The sequence below is a fragment of the Caretta caretta genome, chromosome 4 (genome assembly GCF_965140235.1).
Source record: "Caretta caretta isolate rCarCar2 chromosome 4, rCarCar1.hap1, whole genome shotgun sequence".
Classification (NCBI taxonomy): domain Eukaryota; kingdom Metazoa; phylum Chordata; order Testudines; family Cheloniidae; genus Caretta; species Caretta caretta.
The window spans coordinates 147,206,367-147,231,388 of NC_134209.1; the positions used below are offsets into that span (position 1 = coordinate 147,206,367).

At 47.6% G+C, this 25,022-nt stretch overlaps 1 protein-coding gene across 7 annotated transcripts in view; it reads left to right on the forward strand.

Moving 5' to 3' along the window:
• Positions 1-15,312: 15,312 nt before the first annotated feature.
• Positions 15,313-25,022, forward strand: part of LOC125635129 (kyphoscoliosis peptidase-like) — a 29,440-nt gene continuing 19,730 nt past the window's right edge. The window contains exons 1-4 of one of the 7 annotated variants that reach the window (XM_075128145.1): positions 15,313-15,412; positions 18,312-18,368; positions 19,516-19,698; positions 22,295-22,962. In XM_075128145.1, the coding sequence (XP_074984246.1) occupies positions 22,333-22,962 (630 nt within the window). In that variant the 5' untranslated portion in view covers positions 15,313-15,412; positions 18,312-18,368; positions 19,516-19,698; positions 22,295-22,332. Of the gene's footprint in view, positions 15,413-18,311; positions 19,789-20,894; positions 21,037-22,294; positions 22,963-25,022 lie in introns of all 7 variants that reach the window. The other 6 variants (XM_075128146.1, XM_075128142.1, XM_075128144.1 and 3 more) reach the window with 6 other exon arrangements.

Below are 25,022 nucleotides of genomic sequence, written 5' to 3' on the forward strand. Positions count from 1 at the left end.
GGAAATGGCCCAACTTGATGATCACTTTAGATAAGCTGTTACCAGCAGGACAGTGGGGTGGGAGGAGGTATTGTTTCATGGTCTCTGTGTGTATATAATGTCTTCTGCAGTTTCCACAGTATGCATCCGATGAAGTGAGCTGTAGCTCACGAAAGCTTATGCTCAAATAAATTGGTTAGTCTCTAAGGTGCCACAAGTACTCCTTTTCTTTTTGCGAATACAGATTAACACGGCTGTTACTCTGAAACCTGTCACTGGTAAAGATAAACAGTAACACAAATTTATTGATTACAAAATATAGCTTTAATGATTATAAGTGATAGGAAAAAAAAAAGTCAGAGTTTGTTACCAAAAGAAAATTAAATGTAAGCATGCAGTCTAAACACTCAACTCTATTAGACTATGCAACCTCTAGAGGCGTTACCATTTTTGGCCATCCTCACCAAAGTGGTCCAGGCAGCTGCCATCATCCCCTAGGCTTATGAGGAACCCCTGGAAGAGTCTGAAAAGGGGGAGGATCTCTGGGTTCACACCCAAGGCTGTGGCACTGTTATTCGGAGAGTATTGGTGATTATCCGGCAAGGCACTGGGCTTTCTGCCACAAATTTGAATGCTCTGCTCTCAGAAGTAACCCAGCTGCTGAAGCAGGGGGCCTATCTATGTGAGGAAGAGGGCACACTGGTATGCAAGACCTGAGATCTCAGGACTAATAAGGAAGTCACCCAGATGATGCTGCCCCAGATAGCTGCCAAGACAATGCTACAAGCCTACCATGATGCTTTGGGCCATGTTGGCCCCCAAAAGACGGAGATGAATGTCCACAGGAGGTTCTGCTGGGTGGAGATGGCCCAAGTCATGCAGGAGTGGTGCAACAGCTGCTCGGTCTGCACCTGCAGAAGAAACCCAGGGGTGGGGGACAGTGCCCCCCTCCAGCCAATAGAGACTAGCTCACCCTGGGAGCTGGTACCATCAGGCCACTTGAAGGTGGAACGAAGCCAAAGGACAGTTGCATACATTCTGACCATGGAGCATTACATCAAATTCCTGGTCACTACACCCCTCAGGGAGATCACAGCCAGAGCAACCACAGAAGCCTACTTTGTCCAGCCCTCTAGCTACCCTCCCTTTCCGCAAGGTGCTCATGGACCAAGGCACCCCCTTTGAGTGACAGATGTTTCAAGTGTTGTGCTCTATTTCTGGCAGGCATAAGCTTATGATGACAGCCTACTGCCCACAAGGCATCAGCCTCTGTGAGTGAGCCAGCTAGACATTGCTAGCGGGGCTGAGGACACATTCAGAGACACAGCAGAGAGACTGGCCTTCCAACCTGCCGGAGCTGACCTACATGTATAACATGGTGCACTCCTCCACAAAACACAAACCTATTTTCCAAGGTTCGGCAGGCATAGCCAGCTGCCAATAGACATGCTCCTAGGCATCTAACTGGGGACCCCAGAATGGGTCCATGAGCTTTGCCAATGCCTCCATGAGGCAGGCTGCGTTGTAGCCACTAACATGGGCCAAGCCCAAGACAGAGTGAAATGGAGCTATGACGCACATGCTGGTGCCAGCCCTGGGGAAATCGGGTCCTACTCAAGCAGCAGAGGTGCTCCAAATTGGATTCCGCCTAGGGCCCCCTAAAGTACATGGTCTGTTGGATCCTGTACCCCAAATGGCCAGTAAACAAGAGCCAAGCAGAGTCTGCGGACAGACTGGAGAAGGTGGTCCACCAGAGCATGCTCAGGCCTTGGCACTGAGCGTGAGCCGTGAAACAGTGTGGAAGAGGAGATCCTAATCCTAGGAGCCAGGAGGCATGGCCGAGAGGTGTCACTAGACTCCCATTAGTGGGTGGATAGTACTGGGGGGATCCCCTCTAGAAGCACCCGACCCTGGCACTGGCCCTGAGACAAGGGAAGAGCAGAGTGAGGAGGTTGAGGGACCCAGAGAGGAGGCACCCAAGTCTGGTCCTGAGGCAGGGGAGGAAGAACCTCAACATGGGGGTAGGGGGGAACAGAGCAACAAGGCAGGAGCACCCCAATGCTCTCAAAGGCCAAATAGGGGGACCCCCCCAACCTGACTGATACAGCAATGCTGAGAGTGGTCAAGCCCCAGAGCATGCCTGCTACCTGAGCACAGGTGTGTTGATGTGATGGTGTGCGTGGGGCTGAGCAGAAAGCTTCTCCCCCTCCCATCTTCCTGCTACTCTGCACAGACCTGATTGGCTGGGGGTGCGGGTGTTACTCCAAACCAAGGACACAGAATTAACTGTGACCCCTGGGAGGGTGTTTGAGCCAATGAGCAGATGAGGGTGGGACAGGGGATGAGCCTAGGAAAATTCAGAGAGGAAACAAGATGACACAGGTGCAGGAGCGCTGAGCTAGGGCAGAGACAGAAACTATACATATAAAATGATGGGGTCTAAATTAGCTGTATCTACTCAAAAAAGATCTTGGTGTCGTTGTGGATAGTTCTCTGAAAACATCCACTCAATGTGCAGCAGCAGTCAAAAAAGCAAACAGAATATTGGGATTCATTATGAAAGGGATAGATAATAAGACAGAAAATATCATATTTCCTCTATATAAATCCATGGTACGCTCACATAGAATATCAGGGTTGGAAGGGACCTCAGGAGGTCATCTAGTCCAACCCCCTGCTCAAAGCAGGGCCAATCCCCAACTAAATCATCCCAGCCAGGGCTTTCACAAGTCTGACCTTAAAAACCTCTAAGGAAGGAGATTCCACCACCTCCCTTGGTAGCCCATTTCAGTGCTTCTCCACTCTCCTAGTGAAAAAGTTTTTCCTAATATCCAACCTAAACCTCCCCCACTGCAACTTGAGACCATTACTCCTTGTTCTGTCATCTGCTACCCTGAGAACAGTCTAGATCAATCCTCTTTGGAACCCCCTTTCAGATAGTTGAAAGTAGCTATCAAATCTCCCCTCATTCTTCTCTTCTGCAGACTAAATAATCCCAGTTCCCTCAGCCTCTCCTCATAAGTCATGTGCTCCAACCCCCTGATCATTTGTTGCCCTCCACTGGACTCTCTCCAATTTTTCCACATCCTTCTTGTAGTGTGGCGCCCAAAACTGGACACACACTACTCCAGATGAGGCCTCACCAATGCCAAATAGAGGGGAATGATCACATCCCTTGATCTGCTGGCAATGCTCCTACTTATACAACCCAAAATGCCATTAGCCTTCTTGGCAACAAGGGCACACTGTTGACTCATATCCAGCTTCCCATCCACTGTAACCTGTAGGTCCTTTTCTGCAGAACTGCTGCCTAGCCACTCGGTCCCTAGTCTGTAGCTGTGCATGGGATTCTGCCTTCCTAAGTGCAGGACTCTGCACTTGTCTTTGTTGAACCTCATCAGATTTCTTTTGGCCCAGTCCTCTAATTTGTCTAGGGCCCTCTGTATCCTATCCCTACCCTCCAGCATACCTACCACTCCTCCCAGTTTAGTGTCATCAGCAAACTTGCTGAGGGTGCAATCCATGCCATCCTCCAGATCATTAATGAAGACATTGAACAAAACATCCTGAATACTATGTGTGGCTCTGGTCACCCCATCTCAAAAAAGATACATTGGAATTGGAAAAGTTACAGAAAAGAGCAACAAAAAATGATTAGGGGTATGGAACAGCTTCCTTAGGAGGAAAGATTAATAAGACTGGGACTTTTCAGCTTGGAAAAGAGACGATTCAGTGGGGATATGCTAGAGGTCTATAAAATCATGACTGGTGTGGAGAAAGTAAACAAGGAAGTGTTATTTACTCCTTCTCATAACACAACAACTAGGGGTCACCAAATTAAATCAATAGGCAGCAGGTTTAAAACAAACAAAAGGAAGTATTTCTTCACACAACACACTGTCAGTCTGTGGAATGCCTTGCCAGAGGGTGTTGTGAAGGCCAAGACTATAACAAGGTTCAAAAAGATCTAGATAAATTCATGGAGGATGGGTCCATCAATGGCTATTAGCCAGGATGGACAGGGATGGTGTCCCTAGCCTGTGTTTACTGGAAGCTGGGAATGGGCACCAGGGGATGGTTCACTTGATGATAACCTTTTCTGTTCATTCCCTCTGGGGCACCTGGCACTGGCCACCGTCGGAAGACAAGAGACTGGGCTAGATGGACGTTTGGTCTGACCCAGTCTGGCTGTTCTTATGTTCAGTGCTGCTTGGAGGAGAGCCAGCTGCTTGGAAAAGGGGGACTCTTGTAAATGCTTGGCCTGGAGCTGCAGGAGAGCTGAGACCGCACAACAGGACCCATCATTCTGAGATCACACTACACATCCACCTTGGAGTGCACACACAGGCTGGGCTGACCCAAAGGCAGGGAGGGGATTGCACTGGCATGGCGAAGAGAGTCAGTGTCTCTAGGCCAAGCATGGGGGGGGGGGCTGTGTGCTGTATGTTGCATCAAGGGAATGCGAGATTGCATAACCCCTGCTAGAGACCCTGACCTAGCTCTATCCTACCTGGGTTAGATAGAAGTATTGTTCTATAGTTAAGGGCGGTGCTTGTTTCAGGGGTTAACTCTGACACCCCTCTCCCCCTCAGAGGCAGGGTTGGTGTTTGTGCAGAGGTACATGGTTGGGACCCCACTCCCAGCCCTAGGAATCCCCCAGCTGCCATAAGGCAGAGAGGGGAAGTGACTTGCCCAAGATCATCCATCAAAAATGTGTTGAAGCTAGGAATGGAAGCCAGGTCCCCAGAGTGACAGTCCAGTACCTTTTCCACCAGACCAGCCTTCTTCTCGTAGTACAGAACATTCATTTACAGTTTGTTTTTTTTGGGGGGGAAGGGGTTTGCACATATTTACCTCCATTCCCAAGGTTTTATTCCAGATTTTAATATTGTTTTATTTTAATGCAAAAATATAATGGCATTTTTCTCCTGGAGTTGACAGTGAGCCAAAGGGAGAATAGTCCCATTTGTAGTCCTGTCTCTACTCCTAAATGCCATTAAGAAACAATATTTATGGGTTTTGAAATAAGTTCCTGTCCCAATCTGGCTTCAGGCCCATCCACTGCCTCAGTTTCTCCTCACAGGTTGGATCGCTGTACCTTCTAGTACAATGTGGTCACCACAGTGACTTGGCTCTCCACCTAAATCACATGGGGATGGATCAACATCAAGCCCAGCATCTTCTGCCCACCTTGCCAGGTACAGCTCTTCCCTCCTGAGCAGCTGTTTTCTCTTCCCTTGCCCTCAACTCATTCCCAGCCCATCCTTCCCAGCTCAAGTGCCAGCAACTCCTGGGCTTTAATCAGTGCAGCTTCCCCCTTATAAGAGGGATCACTACACCCCCGACCACAGGGTGGCAGTGTAAGGAGAATTCATGTACCTGTTCTGTGGGCTCCCAGCCCTGGCAACCCCAAAGAGTTGGGCTGTCTGCCCAAAACCATAGTTATTTTTAACAGCATATGCAGACAGAGTATTTTATGTTTTTATCCTTTCCAAAGGGTTGCAACATAACACTAGTTTATTTCTTAAAATCCAGTATCCTACACACAAGAACCAAAACCAGAGAGAGATAAAGAAGGCTGCTCCATGAGGCAGAGGCACACAACTCACCCCACCTTGTTCTAGGCTAGCACCAAGATTGCATGCTTCCTTACAGAGCCCCTTAGCCTGCAAGCAGAATCAGGAAAACCCTGATAAAATTATAAGCTATCACTTCAAATTAACAGAGTTTTCACACTAACCTGCCCTACGTCTCCTTCCCAGGGCCTCTTCCTAATTATCAGCCCTCCTGCTGTTTTATAGAGCATCAACATCCAGGGCTCCTCTCCCTAGAGCCATTCTCTGCTTGGCTCTCCCCCTCTGGAATCTCTCCCCTTTGGCTGATCCAACCTGCTCCTCATCACAGGGCCCATCACTTGACTTTACTCATTTCCTCCACTGGGGAGGTGAGCCAAGTTTGGCACAGGAGCAGTTGAGTCCCAACTCTCTTAAAGGGCCAGCTCATCCTGTGACAGTCCCAATCATAGATAGATTCATAGATCTCAAGGCCAGAAGCATTATCTAATCTGACCTCCTGTATAACCCAGGCCAGAGAACTTTCCCAAAATAACTTCTAGAGCAAATCTTTCAGAAAAACATCCAATCTTGATTTAAAAGATGTCACTGATGGAGAATCCACCACCCTCCTTGGTAAATTGTTCCAGTGGTTAATTACTCTCACCTAATAATGTATGCCTTATTTCCAGTCTGAATTTATGTAACTTCAGCTTCCACCCATTGGATTGTTGTAAAGGTGTGGGGCCATCTCTCACAGTCAGTCTCCGAGGGAGGCCACACCTCTTTGCTGTCACACCCCTGGAACAACAGTCTAAGACAAGCAGGAAAGTTAGAGTCTCAGGGCTCGATCCCTCCAGAGGGATAGAGCAGCGAATGAACCAGGGGCCCAAGCCCTCAGCCAGGGCAGGGTACCAAATAGTCTAAAGCCCAACCCTCAGGGAGGGTAAAGCCAGGTGTAGTCTGGGAAACCAGGCCCTCAGACTGGACAGGGTACCAAGCACAGGGCCCTGTGAACTATCTGGGGACCCCAGCCTGTAAGCAAGGGGGGGTATCAGCAGTCTAGGGCTCCAGCCCTCAGGCAGGGGCAAACACCCAACACAGTCGGGGGGGAGCAGAGAGCAGCAGTCAGTAGACTCCCACAGGCCTCCTGGCCAAAGGTGGAGAGGCTGCCACCCCAGGGGTGGCGGGGGACACAGGCCCACCCAACTCCCCCACATCCCAGTCCAGGCCCCTACCAGTGGGGGAGTCAGCAGGGGCACTGGGATCTAGCCACAACACACTGAACCGGTCTCAGGCAGCAACCCAGCCGGACCGTAGTTGGCTGTTCCTAGGCCACTTCCCAACCTTCCCTCTGGGTGTACCTGGATCTCTGGGATGTCCTCCGTCTCCCCTGGGTACATGGCAAGCGGCAATCCCAGCTACTCCCCAGCACCGGGTGCGTCTAGTAGCTCAGGCAGTTCGGCCAAGTCCTCGGGACAGCAAAAGTCCTCAGCGGGCTCTAGCTCCAGCAGCAGGGTGGAAGCATCTGCCTCCCTCAGCAGCTTCAGCCCAACTGAACTACAGGATCCACCTTTTATACTTCCTCTTCCTGCCCCGCCCCCTCTGCTTCCTGCATGGCTTTCCTGGTTCTGCCCACCAGGGGGCGTCTGGTCCTCCCTCGCTGTCCATCTCCGAGGGAAGCCACGCCTCTTTGCTACAATTGTGTTATACCTTTCTCTGCTAGACTGAGGAGTCCACTATTAAATATTTGTTCCCTGCGTAGATACTTACAGACCGTAACCAAGTGTGCCGTTAATCTTCTCTTTGTTAAGCTGAATAGATTGAGCTCTTTGAGTCTATCACTATAAGGCAGGTTTTCTAATCCTCTAATCATTCTTGTGGCTCTTCTCTGAACCTTCTCCAATGGATCAACATCATTCTAGAATTGTGGGCACCAGAACTGGACACAGCACTCCAGCAGTGGTCGCACCAGTGCCAAAGAACCTCTCTACTCTGACTCCATGTTCCCCCATTTATTAATCCAAGGATCACGTTAGCTCTGTGGTTAGATGTTCAGCTGCGTGTGTGTGTTCTGTGTTCTCCCTGTGTGCTGCCCAGCAGTGCTCAGACAGACAGCACAGCAGACCTTGAGCAAACTGTCCAATGACCAGGGGATCTGTTAAGGGACGAGGACACCCAGCCAGGTTTATTGTTGACGAAGCACGGTACTAGCATCCCGCAGACTCTATCAGACCACTAATACATAACAATGGACCTTTCCATTCCTCCCTAGGCTAGACATAAACACTCCCTCTGAGATACATCTTTATACCCTAATACAAACAAGTTATGTATTGTTCCTCTGACATAGTTAGTTATCACCCATCACCTTGTACATGTTGGTTCAATCAAAACATCTCTATTACATACTGTCATCCTGACCTTTTCTTTTAGGAGGAATCATCGTGTTCCTGTTATCCTTGGAGAATTTTTTTGTACCATCCTTGATATCAGGATGTGTTTGCATGAGTACTCTGTGCCTAGCACTTCTTAGGAATGTGTATTTCTGCAATATTAGCCCTGTTCTTGCCAGATTCTGTAAGCAGGTCCTGCCTCTTGCTCACAGCTTGTCTTTGCTTTAGATCAGTAAAGCTTTAACTACTACTTTAGCCCAGGCCTCAGGCCTCTGATACAAAAGCTTATGTCTCAGGCTCTCTTCCTACTACAAGCCCTTTAGCCACAGCGTTGCACTGGGAGCTCATGTTCAGCTGATCATCCACTGCCACCCCCAACCCTTTTTCACAGTCACTACTTCCTAGGAGAGAGACCCCCATCCTGTCAATATGGCCCACATTCATTGTTCCTAGATGTATACATTCAGGCATATTAAAACTCATATCATTTGCTTGTGGCCAGTTCAACAAGAGATCTGAATCACTCTGCATCAGTGTCCTGTCCTCTTCCTTATTTACCACACCCCCAATTTTTGCGCCATTTGCAAACTTTATCAGTGATAATTTTATATTTTCTTCCAGGTCATGAATAAAAAGGTTTAATAGTGGAAGGCCAAGAACCAATCCCTGCAGGACCCAACTGGAAACATACCCACTTGATGATGGTTCCATTTACAATTACCTTTTGAGACCTATCAGTTAGCCAGCTTTAAATCCTTTTAATGTGTGCCCTGTAAATTTTATATCTTTCTAGTTCTTTAGTCAAAATGTCATGCTTCTGTTAGAAATTCATCACCAGGACATGGGGAAAAGGGGGAGGAGGGAAGAGGAAAAATAGAGGAAACATTTGTAGGGATGCACAAGAAAAGGAGAAGGTTCCATATGAACTCTGCATAATAAGCTCTTCCATGGGCAAATCAGGATTATTTTCCTTTAGAAAACCATGACCCCATTACTTTCCCCACCTGCACAAATGTTTAATTCATTGATCAACCCACATGCCCAGTGTACTGTATATTTTCTAAGAACATTGCAGCTCAGAATAAAAATACCTGCACAGCAAGAAGCTATCCAATGCTATGATTTATTATCCGTATTGCAGTCACATCAACGAGCCCCAGTCATGGACCCGGGCCCATTTGGGCTAGGTGCTGTACAAACACAGAACAAAAATGGTCCCTGCTCCAAAGACCTTGCAATCCACACAAAAGGGCTGATTAATCTAGCAGACAAAAAAGTAGCAAGGTCCAATGGCTGGATGTTAAAGACAGAAAGCAGCAAATTGGAAATAAGGTACAAGTTTTTAACAGTAAGGATAGCTTAACTACTTGCACAGTTTACAATGGCTGTGGGACAGTGGTAGGCAACCTGCGGCACGCGAGCTGATTTTCAGTGGCACTCACGCTGCCCGGGTCCCGGCCACCAGTCCCGGGGGCTGTGCTGCTGGCCTGGGGTACTGGCCGCCTGCCCCCTTCCAGCCAGGGTTCCATCCGCCGGCCTCGCGCAGCCCGCTGCCGGCCCCAGGTCCTGGCCACCGATCCAGGCCACCGGTCCAGGGGGCTCTGCTGCCAGCCTGGGGTCCCAGCCGCCAGCCCGGGGCTCTGCAGCTGCCCCCAGCTATGGCCCACTGGCCCCAGCCTGGGGCAGTGAGGGGTGCAGACAGGGGCCAGAGGGGTCAGCTCAGCACCCCCACCTTAAAAATTGTTCCAGCACCACTGTGCTGGGATATTTTTAATTTGCTGCTTACATCACTATCACGCCACATGGAACAGCGTGCTGTGTTTGACATTGAGATTAGAATGAACGTGCAAGAACTGGAATCAGAATTTTCTGACAGATTTCAAGATTTCCAGCGATTTGCCCCAGTGCTTTCTTTTCTAATTAAACTTGAAAAGTTCAACAAACGTGACTTGGATTTGTCTGTATTTCAGTGGATGGGTGCTGAAGATTTCGAAATGCAGCTCATTCAGTTAAAAAGCTCAGAATTGCAGGCATCAAAGTTTGGAGATCTGCGGAGTGCAACTGAAGCAGCCGAGAGAGATCATGGGGCCTCTTTTCTGACCTACTGGACGTCCCTGCCAGTGAAATTTAACTGTTTGAAGAAAATTGCGTTTGCAATGCTTTCAGCATTTGGATCCACATACCTGTGTGAACAGGTATTTTCACACATGAAATCTGTCCCTCTTGGAGCTGGTTAACAACTGATCACTCAGAAGCCTGTGTGCAGCTTAAAGTATCCAAAGACGTGCCAGACGTTGGAAAACTCAGCAAGGAAAAGCAAGGGCAAGGATCACACTAAACTGATAAGATCTCCATTTTAATTTAATTTTAAATGAAGCTTCTTAAACATTTTAAAAACCTTATTCACTTTACATACCACAATAGTTTAGTTATAGATTATGGACTTATAGAAGGAGACCTTCTAAAAACGTTAAAATGTATTACTGGCACGCGAAACCTTAAATTAGAGTGAATAAATGAAGACTCGGCACACCTCTTCTGAAAGGTTGCCGACCCCGGCTGTGGGACATTTACTACCACTGGGAGTCTTTAATTGGAAACCAGATGCCTTGCTAAAAGAGATGCTCCAGGACAACCACAACTTGCTAGGCTTGTTGAAAGAACCATCAGGTGGAATTCTCTGTGTGCTGTGCTTGGAGGTCAGGCTAGATAGTCATGATAGAGGCTCCTGGGCCTTCAGATTTATCACTCTGGGGAAGTTAAGTGTACACTTAATTTGGAAAGTACAACTCTAGTCCAGGTAAAGGCATTTAAATGGACTATTTTAAAATATTTTCCCTGGCCTCATTTCTTGGATTCAACTTCACTTTCCAGGGAATTGGAATGGAAAGGCAGCCGACAGCCAATATCTAAGCTTGAGCAATTCTCCCTTGTCTCTTAATTTCTGGCTTCTTGCTGAGGGCTTTGTGAAAAAGCAGCTACACACTTCAGGAGCCAAGAGTGGCTGGAAGGGTTTCGCAATTAAAATAAATGAGTAAAAGAAATTAATGTGCCACATATTTTCCCCCTTGGAGGGGTTTAAAGTGCCTCCTGCACGGTTCTTGTAGGACACATTTGCTGCTGGTCACTGTCAGAGGCAGGACATTAGACTAGATGCATCACAGCTCTGATCCTGTCTGGCACTTCCTATGTTCCTAGTTGATTTCACTTCTGAAAACTCACATTTGACCTAGCCAGTTTAATGGGATGCCCGCATAGGTGGGCACTTGTAAGCCAGTTAGAATCCTCCTTTCATTATGCCCATTTCATTAGTACACATACGGCACATTTCAGATCACATCAACAGGAACTGTAACTGCAGTGGTTTGCTTTTCTCTGCAAGCAGAGCTTGGAAAACCTGGCTGGACAAAACAATATCCTGCTAGGGAATGATTTTGTGCTGGCAGAGGGATAGAGAAGATGCTCTAAGATTTATTCCTTTTACAGCCCTCTCCCCAGTTCAACTAGCACGGTAGGATATAGATATTCAGGCCTGTCTGTAAAGGCCTATACTCTAAGAATTTAGGTGTATTCTTATCACTTGGCTAGTTATAGAGGTATAAAAGAAAGAATCAAAATCACTGTCTGCCGGTGTAAGGTCCTTCTCCTACTGTGACAGTCTGAGGCCCTGTGCTTAAGCTAAGGCCTTTGGCTAAGCAGCAGAGGCAGCCATAAGCTGGGAAGCGACTGGTCACCTCCTCACATTCCAAACTAGTCACACTGAAATAAGGTGCTATTGGGCTGTTAGGAATACAAACCTGTCCTGATAATGCTATTGCCTCCAGAGAAAGGGAAGTGCCTAGAAAATGTAAAAGGAAACTTAGTTTGATAGCATCCTGTCTGGCAAGAACTCACTTATCAATAGCTGGGATGTGAAATCCTCATTTCTGTGTTTGTTCTATCACTGTAGGCCCCATTTCCCTATTGTTTGTCTGTATAATCTCTGTCTGGTTCTGGGATTGTTTCTGTCTGCTGTATAATTAGTTTTGCTGGGTGTAAACTAATTAAGGTGGTGGGATATAATTGGTTACATAATCATGTTACAATACATTAGGATGGGTTAGTTAAATTTCAGGAAAATGATTGGTTAAGGTATAGCAAAGCAGAACTCAAGTTTTACTATATAGTCGGCAGTCAATCAGGAAGTGTGTGTGGGGGGGGGAAATGGGAACAGGGAATGGGGGTGGGGAAATTGGAATCATGTTTGGCTAAGGGCAGGAATGGGAACAGGGACACAGGTAAGGCTCTGTGGTGTCAGAGCTGGGAAGGGGAACGCTAAGGAAGGAAACTGGAATCATGCTTGCTGGAAGTTCACCCCAATAAACATTGAATCGTTTGCACCTTTGGACTTCGGGTATTGTTGCTCTCTGTTCATGCGAGAAGGACCAGGGAAGTAAGTGGGTGAAGGAATAAACCCCTAACATAGCATAGACCCTGTGCAGAGCCCTGTGGATTTCTGCAGTGTCTAGGGGTCTATGCTAGTGTCATTAATGTTTGGAGGGATTGAAACTGTATTTTAGCCTCTGAAGGAATTCCACTCACTGCAGGTGCACCTCCTTGTCGCTGCGTCTGGGAATTAGCTTTGGCCTCCTCTGGCACCCCCTTCTGCCCGTCATTTGCACTGTAGCCCCTCTCTCCATAACTCAGGGTCCTCCCTTCTCACCATTTGGCCCTCCAGCCAGGTCACTATGTAATCCCCTTTTTCCAGGGTAACATCGTCCCACTGGACAAGCTGTCTAGATGCTATCTCAGATGGTCTCCAGGTCCTGTGCCACTTCCCAGTGCCTGGTAGGGGAACCTGGGTACATCCCCTATGCTGCGTTCCAGCCTAGGGACCCTGTGACTAGTAACCTACGTCTGCTCAGTCTCAGTCCTTCTTGCTGTTTCCCTGGGCTCCTTCCTAACCCAGCTCTCTATCTCCTTGCCTATCTCTGGATTTACTCCTGGAGATTCCTCTGCTCCCCATGGTTACTTCACCATTATCAGCCTCTTACCAGACTCCCCAGTCCAGGACAGGACCCCAGGATTCTCTTTCTTATTCCTGGCCAGCTCTCTTTTCCTCTCGGGAGTGACTGCAAATCTCATCTCTATGGCCTCTTTCTGCTCTCACTTCCTGGCTTATACTGTTAGCCCAGCTCCTTCCCCCATTAGGCCTTATCAAGCCCTGGTTCCCCTCCAGCTGCAGCATATAAGGTTAATTAATCCAGTCTGGCCCCCATTAACCCGCTCAGGGCTTGTGTAGGGTGGACGCCCCATCACGTAGCCATTGCATATTTAGCTGTCTCCCATGGGTCCAGCAACCTTCCCTTGCTAAATCCTTGGTGCAACGATCTGCTAACTGTGAAAGTTTCCTTTTTACTGACTTTCTGCAAATACAAAGTCACATCACTAATAATTTCATGTGCATTCTGCTCCGAGGTGCGTGTGCGCACAGCCCCTCCTTGCCACATGCATCCGAGGGCAGCATCAGAGCCTACATAAGTAGGAAGAGAAACACACAACAACCTGCCGCCTCAGTAAACCGTGATTTCATTACACAGGAAATCCAGAGCAGAACTGATTGACTAATATCCGTGGAAGCTTCTTTGACACATTTCTCTCATCAATTCCAAAACAATTTTTCCCCTTTTCAGCCAAGTTCTGCAATAGAGGGCTGGAAAATATTCTTCTAATGACATTTTTCCCATGCAGCTGGCCACTAAGATTTTCCTATTGTTTGACCACAGCTCTGATCAAGAAGATGCACGATATTTGCAGATGGAGTGAAGATGTGGACAAATTGGAGAGAGTCCAGCGGAGGGCAATGAAAATGATTAGGAGGCTGGGACACATGACTTACAAGGAGAGGCTGAGGGAACTGGGGTTATTTAGTCTGCAGAAGAGACAATTGAGTGGGTGGGGAGGGCTGGATTTGATAGCAGCCTTCAACTATCTGCAGGGGGGTTCCAAAGAGGATGGAGCTCGGCTGTTCTCTGTGGTAGATGACAGAACAAGGAGCAATGGTCTCAAGTTGCAGTGGGGGAGGTCTAGGTTGGATATTAGGAAATACTATTTCACTAGGGGGGTAGTGAAGCACTGGAATGGGTTCCCTAGAGAGGTGGTGGAGTCTCCATCCTCAAAGGGTTTTAAGGTCAGGCTTAACAAAGCCTTGGCTGGGATGATTTAGTTGGGGTTGGTGCTGCTTTGAGCAGGAGGTTGGACTAGATGACCTCCTGAGGTCTCTTCCAACCCTAATAGTCTGTGATTCTATGTGTGAACAGGAACAGGGGAAATTATGCCACGTAGGATATGCCTGCTGGCGCTGTAAATTTCAGCAACGGGAGACATACTTGTGCTAGCTCTGATCAAATTAGGATACTAAAATCAGAGTGTAGGCAGTGGGATGGGCTAGCAGCCCTGAGAACAGTCTTCTCTGAGACATGGGGTGTGTATTCAGGCAGCTAGCTACTCATGCTGCTGGGGCAAACCTATTTTTAGTGCACTAGCTCAATCAGAGCTAGCATGTGTGTGTCTCCTTGTGCTGGCAATTACACCTCCAGCTTTAAGTGTAGACCTAGCCTTAGTGAAAGACAGTTAGACAATAATACCAATAAAGCGTATCCATGCTCAGAGATGCCAGGGTGTCGTCCTGAGATAGTATTTGCATTACAATGGTACCTAGCAGCTCCAGTCATGTACCCCGTTGTGGTCAGCGCTGTACAAACACAGAACAGACAGACAGCCCCTTCTCCAAAGAACTAAGAATCTAAAGAGAAGTCATTTCACTCCCCACCTCTGGAACTGTTAGTCCTGCTGCTACAGTGGGTATTCTTGGCTGAACGCCCCTTCCCTGCAAGGAGCATGATGGGCTGGAATGAAACTAGGTCCCTCCCAGGGTGAGACTGCGATGACTTGAGGAAGATATAGGATTTGCAAACAAAGGCTGGGGGTAGGGGTGGGCGTTGGGGGTTGGGGGGAAGAAAAAGCAGCATGATCTTCATTTTCAAACCCCTGCCCCCCGGATAAAAACGAAACTCCCATCCATCCATTTTCTTTTTCTCCGCCCGAACGCGCCCCCACCACAGCCCACTTGTTTCTCCCCTTAGCGATTCTAAAGAGCTGGCTGGGGAGAGGAGGCAAACACTGCCTTTGCAGGTGCTGGCTGCTGCTGTGAAAAAGTACCTTCTCTCTCACACTAGAAGCGCTTTCTATATAAATATGGGTATAAACACGCTCTGGCCAATCGCTGTGCAGAACTCTCAGGCCCTCTGGAGTGCTCACAGCTTGCCCAGTGCCCGCCGTGTTCCCCAGTTCTTTGTAGTATTTTTAGCTCAGTTGGCACTGGCAAGGTGCAGACGAGAACAGCCCAGGCCTGATAAGAAGCATATAAAAGGGATCTGTGAACCACCAGCATTTGCCTGACCTTGGCAGACCGCAGCGAGACAGGGACACATAGCAACTAGGGAGGTAAGTAAAACCAACTATTGCTAAACCTCGGCTTCCACCTATGACTGCAGCACGCTTGCCCGTCCTCAGGGAGCAGGACGTGGCTATTTAGCACATAGTATTTGAAGAAAAACGGGCAGAGGCCAGACTTGGTCATGGTCATTGATTGAGCGTAAGGCTGGGCTCTCAGGCGCTGTTCTATATTTGTTTTCTAAGCTATGTTAGTCGGTGCTGTCATTCTGACACAAACTAATTCCCACGGCACAAGGGGCAGATGACTGCAGCTTGACGTTTCGCATTTCAGCTGCTTTCTTCATTGACCTATCACTCCACACACTAACCTCAAGTTCTCTGCATCCCAGTGGGTTTCTCTTCTGCTCACAGACTGGCCAAGGGCCTGCCCCATCCCAGAGCTCACCGGTACTCCACGGTCAGCCAGTCATCAAGAGATGGCAGGGGCTCTGCCTCCTTGCCTGAGCTATGGGAGTGTCTGAAGGTTTTTCCTTTGGCTATGTACATGTATAAGCTGTCTCAGCTATGACCCATTTTGTGACACAGAGCAAATACAGAAACAGCAAATACATCGAGTTGCCCCCTAGCTGCGAGGGGGTTGTTATAGGCTCTCTGAGTGATTTTCCAGGCATCGGACTGATTGTCCTGGGAACCGAGTCATAGAAATAGAAAAGATCTGTAGGTCCTCTCCCTTCTCCCTCAAGGTCCTGTTAACCCCCAGCTCAGGTACAGCGTGAGCAGCAGCAGTGCAAGCTTTCCCAGCAGGGCCCCAGGAACACAATTTGGTCCTGATTGCTGGGGGAAGAGTCATTGCTGTTTCCAGCCTCCTGGCAGGGCTGCCCGTAAGGGAGCCAGCTAGCGCTGCTTGGGGTGGTGAGTCTTTATGAGGTGGACAACTGTGCCCCTCCACACTGGCTAGATGCCCCAAGGCAAATCGCAAAGCCATTCTAGCTCTGTGATTCCTTTACCTACAAGCAAGGCTACTGCCTCCCCAGGCAGGAAACGGGAAAGCCCTGCCCGTGGTTTTTGAAGCTTCAAGACTGAGCCCCTGGCCATGAGCCAAAAGATAACGCAACCGGCTTTTCCTCCCTATTGAAGGGGAGGAGGTTTGCCAGAGTTATTTTTCAAATTCAAATAGCAGCCCATCCCCTTAGAACCCAGCCTTATCTCCAGAGCTGGGGACACGTCTCTATGCAACAGACTTCATATTCATACCAGTATTTCAGTGTTATTCCGTCCACAGCTGGAGCAGGAGAAAGGCCATTTGCAGTGACTGGTTAAACGGGCATCTGCAGTGGCTGGGTGTAGAAAGAGGTTATCCTGGAGAGAGTCCAGCGGAGGGCAACGAAAATAATTAGGGGGCTGGGGCACACGACTTTCGAGGAGAGGCTGAGGGAACTGGGCTTATTTAGTCCGCAGAAGAGAAAAGTGAGGGGGGATTTGATACAAAAGCCTTCAACTGCCTGAAAGGGGGGTTCCAAAGAGGATGGAGCTCGGCTGTTCTCAGTGGTAGCAGATGACGGAACAAGGAGCAATGGTCTCAAGTTGCAGTGGGGGAGGTCTAGGTTGGATATTAGGAAAAACTATTTCATTAGGAGGGTGGTGAAGCACTGGAATGGGTTACCTAGGAAGGTGGTGGAATCTCCATCCTTAGAGGTTTTTAAAGCCTGGCATGACAAAGCCCTGGCTGGGATGATTTAGTTGGGGTTGGTCCTGCTTTGAGCTGGGGATTGGACTAGATGACCTCCTGAGGTTTCTTCCAACCCTAATCCTCTATGATTCTATGGAGGCTGCCAGCCTGTCAAAGGCAACAGGGCTACAGCATGTCACTTGTCAAGAAGGAGGTTGCATGTCACTCTCCAACAGCCACTAACATAAATGATCCCACCACTGACAACAGTTTCTTGTATGTTGCTATGTGCTCGCTGGAACAAATGCTTTACGTGCAGCACATCACAGGCACCAGGACACTACATTCACCAGGAACCATGCTGAAGAATCAAAACAGCAGCTTGTCCCACTTCTGGGAACTCGAGCTGGCCTGGAATTTTTCAACTCAACTTTTTTTTTTTTATTATTTCGGTCAGAAAATGCAAATTTGTTGAAACCAAAACTTTTTGCAGAAATGTATCTGTTTGGGCGAAACTTTTGCTGGGAGAATTTCTGGTCAAAACAGAGAGACAGAGAGTGAGAGGGTTAGGGTACTTGCTGGGCTATTGTTGGATGAGAGGGTCTGTCTGTAGCTACAGAATTTTTGGTTCATAGGCTGAACTGAGGAATTGAAGGAAAAATTGGGGGGGTCAAACAAAACCTGTTTGGGGTTTTTTTTAAAACCTTTTTAAAATAAAAGTGAAGTTTGGAAAATTGGAACAAAGCGTTTGGCAACAATAATTTGAAAAGGGTTCAATTGAAATCTCTTCTCACTCTCACTTTTTTAAATTGAAACAATTAGTTACATTTGATTCAAATTTGTGAAATGGTTCAATCAATCTGAATCTGCCTTTTGGGGTGAATAAGTTCTGTTTAAAAATTTTGCAGCTCTAGGTCAATCTGTCAGTCTCTCGTGTTTTTTTCGCTTTTTTTTTGTTTTGTTTTTTTTAAAAGGTCTCATTTTTGTTCTGCATCGGAACAAAACCAAATTCTGAAATCTTCACATATTTTGCAAAACGGAATTCTTGTTTTCCAGCCGGCCCTATTGGGAACCGATGACAAAGCTGGTCCAAGACACAATTCACCTAACCATAAGGAATCCCCACAATTCTTGCTGCTGGCTCGCAGGCTGTACAAGTACAGAATGATATCATTTCACAATGACAGCACTCCAGCGTCTCCCAGGTCAGCCTAGTGACTGTACAAAGTAGATAAGAACAAGAGTGTTACTCATATAATTCTAATTCCCTCTTCTCAGGGGGAGTGATCTTGTGAAATGCTGAGTGTCCTCAGTGCCACCTGGTCTCAATGAGAGGTAAGGCTGCTCAGCACCTAATTGTTATTTATTATTTGTACTACCATAGCACCTAAAGGTCCCAACCCAAGATCAGGGCTCCATTGTTCCAAGCACCTCACAAATGCATAGTGAGAGAGAGAGAGAAAAAGACCTTGCTCTAAAGAGCTTATAGTCTAACCAGACAAGCCAAGATCATGCCGCAGGTCAGAGCTGGGATTGGAACCCAGTCTCCAGCTACCTAGGCCACTGCTTTACCCCCAAAACCACGCTGCCTCCTCTACCTTGTGGGAACTAGTACAGAGAGAGCAAGTTGAGAAAGATTGGGCTTATTTTGCTGTGAGTTCATTGCCAAGTTGACAACTGGTGATTGTCACTGTACCTGCTAGCTAGCCAAAGCCAAAGTTTCAGAACTGGACTCTCTGGCTCTCACTCATCAACCTGCATACCAACCTGTATTTCCAGGCGCTAGCTGGTGCATACAAACTGAACCACTAGCTGCTTCCGTTTACGCTACAAATGAGCGAACAGGTGGGCACGAAAAATTTGCCTGTGTACATTTAGAAGCTGGGCTGCAGCCAGCTTTAGATGCAGTCCTAAAGTAAATCTAGACCATGTGGTGTCTTCAGGCTGTGGGGTCAACCCATAAGCTGAATGGTTCTGCTCTTGGCAAACCCTCTATGAGAGGTTGCATCATAGAGAGCTCCTCAGAGCATCATACACTGAACCATTACTGTAAAGCACCTACATAGGGAAGAGTGCAACTAGCTAATAAAATGGCAGCTACTATGAAGGTAGTGGGGAAGTATCCTACTAACATGAAAGGGGATTCTCAATGGCTGAGATGCACATTGAAAAGGCTGAAAGAAGGTGTAAATCACACCCATTTGGGCTCCTCTGGGAGCTCACATTTGCTGCCCTTGGCCCAGTTCATGGGCAGGCAAATTAAGTGTAAGGGACAGCGTTGTATCCTTCAGGAGGGTATTAGATTATTATGTATATTGCACTAACACCTAGAACAGGTGTCTCTCATTCATGGTCTCCCCCATCTGGTGGTGGGATGCAGTCTGTGCACGCCCTGCGCACCAGAGCCGCAGAGTTCCAGACAGGGAGCATCCTGATTCTCTACCAGTGGAGCTAAGGGGAAGTCTCTCCTTGGCCAAACCAGCAGGAGCTGCACCATGCTTGTCTTGCATGCAAGACCCTCTTTGCAAGTCTTGCTGTGATGGCCAGCCACCTCACTCACCCACCAATGGAGCTGCCTCGGCAGGCCGGGGAAAGAATCACCCCTTTAAAGCAGACAGCAGGGTAGCACAGCGATGACTGCGTGCCATTTCATTGGAAGAGTCAGGCAAGAGTTCGAGTAGTTGCTGAAAATCCACTCTGCCTCTGCATGCAAGGAGCCGGAGGGATCCGGCGAGTGACACTTCTGGGCTGCACTGTGAGTGCTTCACAGCACGACATGCTTTTTGCATTTCACAAACAGTCACTTTGATATTAAAAACCAGAAACAAACCCAACCTAATAACAAGCAGCACTTGGCAGCCTTCCCCAGTCATGGAGGGAAGTAGAGCTGGGGCAAGAGGGGATTTTTCAGTTCACTGCCAAAGCCCCCCACACAAATGGTTTGGGGTCAAACTGGGAATGAAATTTTTCAGCAATTTTGGTGAATCGAAGAACTGGGAAAAAATAATGTGGGTCAAACTAAACCGTTGGATTCAGTTTTGTCAAAATGAAACCAGACAAAACATTTTGTTTCTATTCTGACCATTTTTAAAGGGTTTTGACGATTTTAATAAACCGGGAGGAAGGTTTGAAAGGGAAAGAATGGAAAAATCAAAAGGTTCCATTTCAAAAGTGTCAGAATTTGTTTCAGAATTTTTTTATTTTGTTTTTTTGTTGTTGTTTTGGTTGGGCTTTTTTTACACAAATTTGATGGACCTGACACGAAGTTGCAAAGTGTCTTGATGTCACTGCATGTTTCGCTGACACACACCCCCCCCAGCACCAGTGGGAAGGCTTAAAGCGCACAGGAACAAGTTCTGGGAGTGCTTTCCCATCTATGGGATTAACCCACTGTGACGAAGTGGGAATGTTCTTAATGGTTTCTCTGAACACTGTGTGGGTGCCTCAGTTTCCCCTAGGCATTTCTTCAGTATCTAGGTGGTGGGATAAGGGTGGTGTGATTGTTGCAGAGCCTGAGAGGGCCAGTGTGAAGCTGTCTGCACAGAGAATGGCTGACACCCTGTCTCCTGGCAACTGATGGTCTGGGCCCCTCCCCTGCAAAGGTGACAATTGAAGGGGTTGGAGAACAAAGAGATCAGGTGGCCTCCTGGACTGGGAAAGAGATAAAGGCCAGAGGAGGGGCTGGAGAGTTTCAGTTTGGAGCTGACTGGGGAAAGAGAGGGAGGTCCAGACCCGGTGTCTGGCCTCCCTGGCCCCAAGATAGACCTGACTGAGGGGTCCTGTTTCCCGTACCTACAAGCTCTGTTTTGGACTGTGTTCCTGTTGTCTAATAAACCTTCTGTTTTACTGGCTGGCTGAGAGTCATGTCTGTCTGCGGAGTTGGGGTGCAGGGCCCTCTGGCTTCCCCAGGAGCCCTGTCTGTGCAGACTCACAGCGGGAAGCGCACAGTGTAAAAAGCGGATGCTGAATGCTCCGAGGTCAGACCCAGGAAGGTCGAAGCCATGTAAGTTTCTTGCCCTGGAGACAGTCTTCTCACAGAGAGGAGGCATGCTCCCCCAGAGTCCTGACTGGCTTTGTATGGAGTAGTTCCAGAGCATTGCCCAGTGACTCCGTGACACCCACCAATCCTGTAAGTCTGGGGTCAGGCCTTTCATTCCACTCCCCAACCCACACCCCTGTCCCCCTTCCAGCCATAAGCAGTAACAGAAAACAAAACCGCTATATTAAACCAAAATGTGATGGAGCAAGAGGTAATGCTGTTCTACAGATACCAAGTAGCTTAATGAAACTGAAGGCATCAAATAAACTTTTGTGGGATAATTTTCACACCTGGGTGCCAAAATACCCATTTCAGGCACTCAAGTGTTAATTGCATGGAGTACTGGCTTGGCTCAGCCCGGCTCTAACATAGGGGGATGTACCAAATTGTTATTCTAATATTACAGAGGGGAAACTGAGACACGACTATGCCCAAGAACACATACGGAGGCACTGTTAGAGCCAAGAACAGATCCCAGCCCTGGATGGGAGCAACAACACCCAATAAGCTTAAATACCTCTATCAATTTCCCTTTGACTCTTTCTTCCCAGCTAAATTTCCCTGGTTTGACATCCTTAAAAATTCTCCTGTGCCTGGAAATGGCTTTGCAATAGACTGTGGGGTGATTCCAGCTCACCTTTGCTCTTCTCTTACCGGCGGGAACCTTCAGTGCTGTGGGTTGCAGCTCCAAAGCATCAAATACAGAGTGACTCTACTTACACAGGCTGGTGATGCAGAGTAAATATTTCCTTTGAACAGGAATCATAGAATCATAGAATATCAGGGTTGGAAGGGACCTCAGGAGGTCATCTAGTCCAACCCCCTGCTCAAAGCAGGACCGATCCCCAATTAAATCATCCCAGCCAGGGCTTTGTCAAGCCTGACTTTAAAAACTTCTATGGAAGGAGATTCCACCACCACCCTAGGTAACGCATTCCAGTGTTTCACCACCCTCCTAGTGAAAAAGTTTTTCCTAATATCCAACCTAAATCTCCCCCACTGCAACTTGAGACCATTACTCCTTGTCCTGTCATCCACTACCACTGAGAATAGTCTAGATCCATCCTCTTTGGAACCACCTTTCAGGTAGTTGAAAGCAGCTATCAAATCTCCCCTCATTCTTCTCTTCTGTAGACTAAACAATCCCAGTTCCCTCAGCCTCTCTTCGTAAGTCATGTGTTCCAGTCCCCTAATCATTTTTGTTTCTACCTTTTCTTCACAGACCTTCACAGTTACTCCACCGAACTGCCATCTGGACAAATGAAGATGGACTGCGACTCTGGCAAGTCATTCAAACCCCAGGGTGTCAAAGTGAGCAAATCTATGTCTACCATTTGCTCTTCCTCAAGTAATGCCAACTGCCATGAAAGCCACCCCATCCAAGGCCCTGCGAGGCAAGCTCAGGGTAGGAACCACAGTGAAAAACTGTCCCCGTCCCCAGATATCATGTCAGCTGCCGCTAGAGAGAGTCAAATATCAGACTTCTATAATGGCAATGTGGCCCTGGGGTGCCCCTCTGACACCTCGGAGAAGTTCCACCAAAGGGTTGCCAAGGAGAGCAGATGGAATGGGGAGACCACTCCGAAGGAAATCATGGCAACAAAGAGAATAGCCAATGCCCCCAAGGATTCTCCCATCAAGCATACTTTCCTGTTTGGGGAAAACAAAATTGACAACGGCAGCAAGATGTCCCTGAAGAAATCTACTGTCCATAAGCTGCCTGAGAAGGGTTGTTCTCCGCTAGCTGTTTCCAGAGAAGGGCCGGATGGCTTGAGAGGAGAGACACAGGCATGGTCCAGCGTGACCCAGAGAAAGAAAAGGCGAGACCTTTTCCCAGACTCAAAGGTTTTCAGCCACATAGACGCTCATGTTCTGCGTGTGAGCGAGCAGGTAGGTACTGTAGGCACAAGCTTCCTCCAAGGTCTATATTGATATTGTTAATGAGAAACCAGCCTTTTAATGCTTTGGCTAATGATGAGCCAGCTTTCTGCCTTATGAGTTGAGAGAAAAATCACAACGGGAGGCTGCTGTTGGCATGAACAAATGGCTTTCCTCGCCAGCAGAATTAAAAGAAGGGCCAAGGCGTGTGGCCTTGGGTCAGCCTAAGATGCAAACACACTTATTGTTCGTAACAGGTTCTTTTGCTGAGACAGCTACATAAGAAATTGTATTGAGTTGGTGAAGTATGCACAGATGTATGAGCTTTGATTAGTACAGACAAGTACAATTGAAATCGTAAGCAAAGATTACACAAAGAGTAGAATAAATATAACCCCCTGGATCATACATATGTACAGATAATTCCCCCCCAGTCGATATATTTACAGCCATGTGCATACTTACAACTTTATGGTGGCCATTAGAGACAAATGTGAACAAAATAGGAAATGGAGATCACCACAAGAGGGCTTGTTCGTATTCCGCCATTCAGTTGTCCCTGGTGTCCCAACCAGGTGTTGGTCTGACCGTCTTTTCCTTATATCCCTCCCACATCTGGGAGAATATTTGGTTTAGGTCTCAGCCCTTTGCCCAGGTTTAGTATTGCGGGACCATAATCAGGGATATGGCTGCTAACAAAAGCTATTTGTGTCACTTCATTTCCAACAGTTTTGATACGTGAATGTGGTTTCTCTGTGGTTACATGTACCAAAAAAAAAACCCCAAGAAACCCCTAGAGGTCTGTTATTTCAAGCTTAAGCTGCCCTTTTGTGGTTTACTTGATTATCACAAGATGCCTATTGCTAACTGTTATAATGCACTTCAAGCTAACTGTCTAGGCCTCATGCTTTGCAAATCCTTTCACAAAGCTTTTTACATTTGCTTTCCATGTTAAAATGGGTTAAGATAGTAAAATTAGTAGAGCTGTAATTTAATATGCATTAACACAGGCTATAATTTAAGTTTGCACCCTAAAATCAGGTCGGGGTTAGCAGTCAACAGGTGACTAGTTGGCTGGGGTGCCCACCTGAGACACCTCAGATGGGCCTATTCTCCAGAAAAAACACTGAGTACTCTAAAAACCAGGTCCCTTTTAAGGTGTCAGGTAAGGCACCCAAAACCAGCCACATCTGGAAATCTTGGTCCCAGTTGACTTGAGCTAAGAAGAGTCTCCATTAGAGACTTGTAGTCAGGCTCATACTGTATTGAGTAGTTCATGCCATGACTGTTAAGTCTGGGCCAAAGCTTAAGGAGATCCCATGTGATAAGATGAGGCAGCAAATAGTTGTGCTTAGGTAATTGGGGCTAGAGAGCCAGTGTCTTTCTTGTCCAGAAAAGAGAGAGCGAGAGAGAGCACCAGAAACAACCCCAGGTTTCAGAGGAACAGCCGTGTTAGTCTGTATTCGCAAAAAGAAAAGGAGTACTTGTGGCACCTTAGAGACTAACCAATTTATTTGAGCATGAGCTTTCGTGAGCTACAGCTCACTTCATCGGATGTATACCGTGGAAACTGCAGCAGACTTTATATATACACAGAGAATATGAAACAATACCTCCTCCCACCCCACTGTCCTGCTGGTAATAGCTTATTATCTAAGCTATTACCAGCAGGACAGTGGGGTGGGAGGAGGTATTGTTTCATATTCTCTGTGTATATATAAAGTCTGCTGCAGTTTCCACGGTATACATCCGATGAAGTGAGCTGTAGCTCACGAAAGCTCATGCTCAAATAAATTGGTTAGTCTCTAAGGTGCCACAAGTACTCCTTTTCTTTTTGAGAAACAACCCCAGGGTCTGTCTGTGTCCAGCAGCTGCAATACAGAATCCCTTTTCTATCCAATACACCTAAGTCCTGCTCATTCTCAACCATGAGGCATTCTACTGGATCCTCTTTCCAGGCCGACCACTGGACAGACAATCAGAAGCTCATAAACTCTAAACTGGGTGTAAGTTTCAAACCAGCTCCCTGACACATTTCACCACATGAGGTTTGGAGAATGGGGCTCCATAAG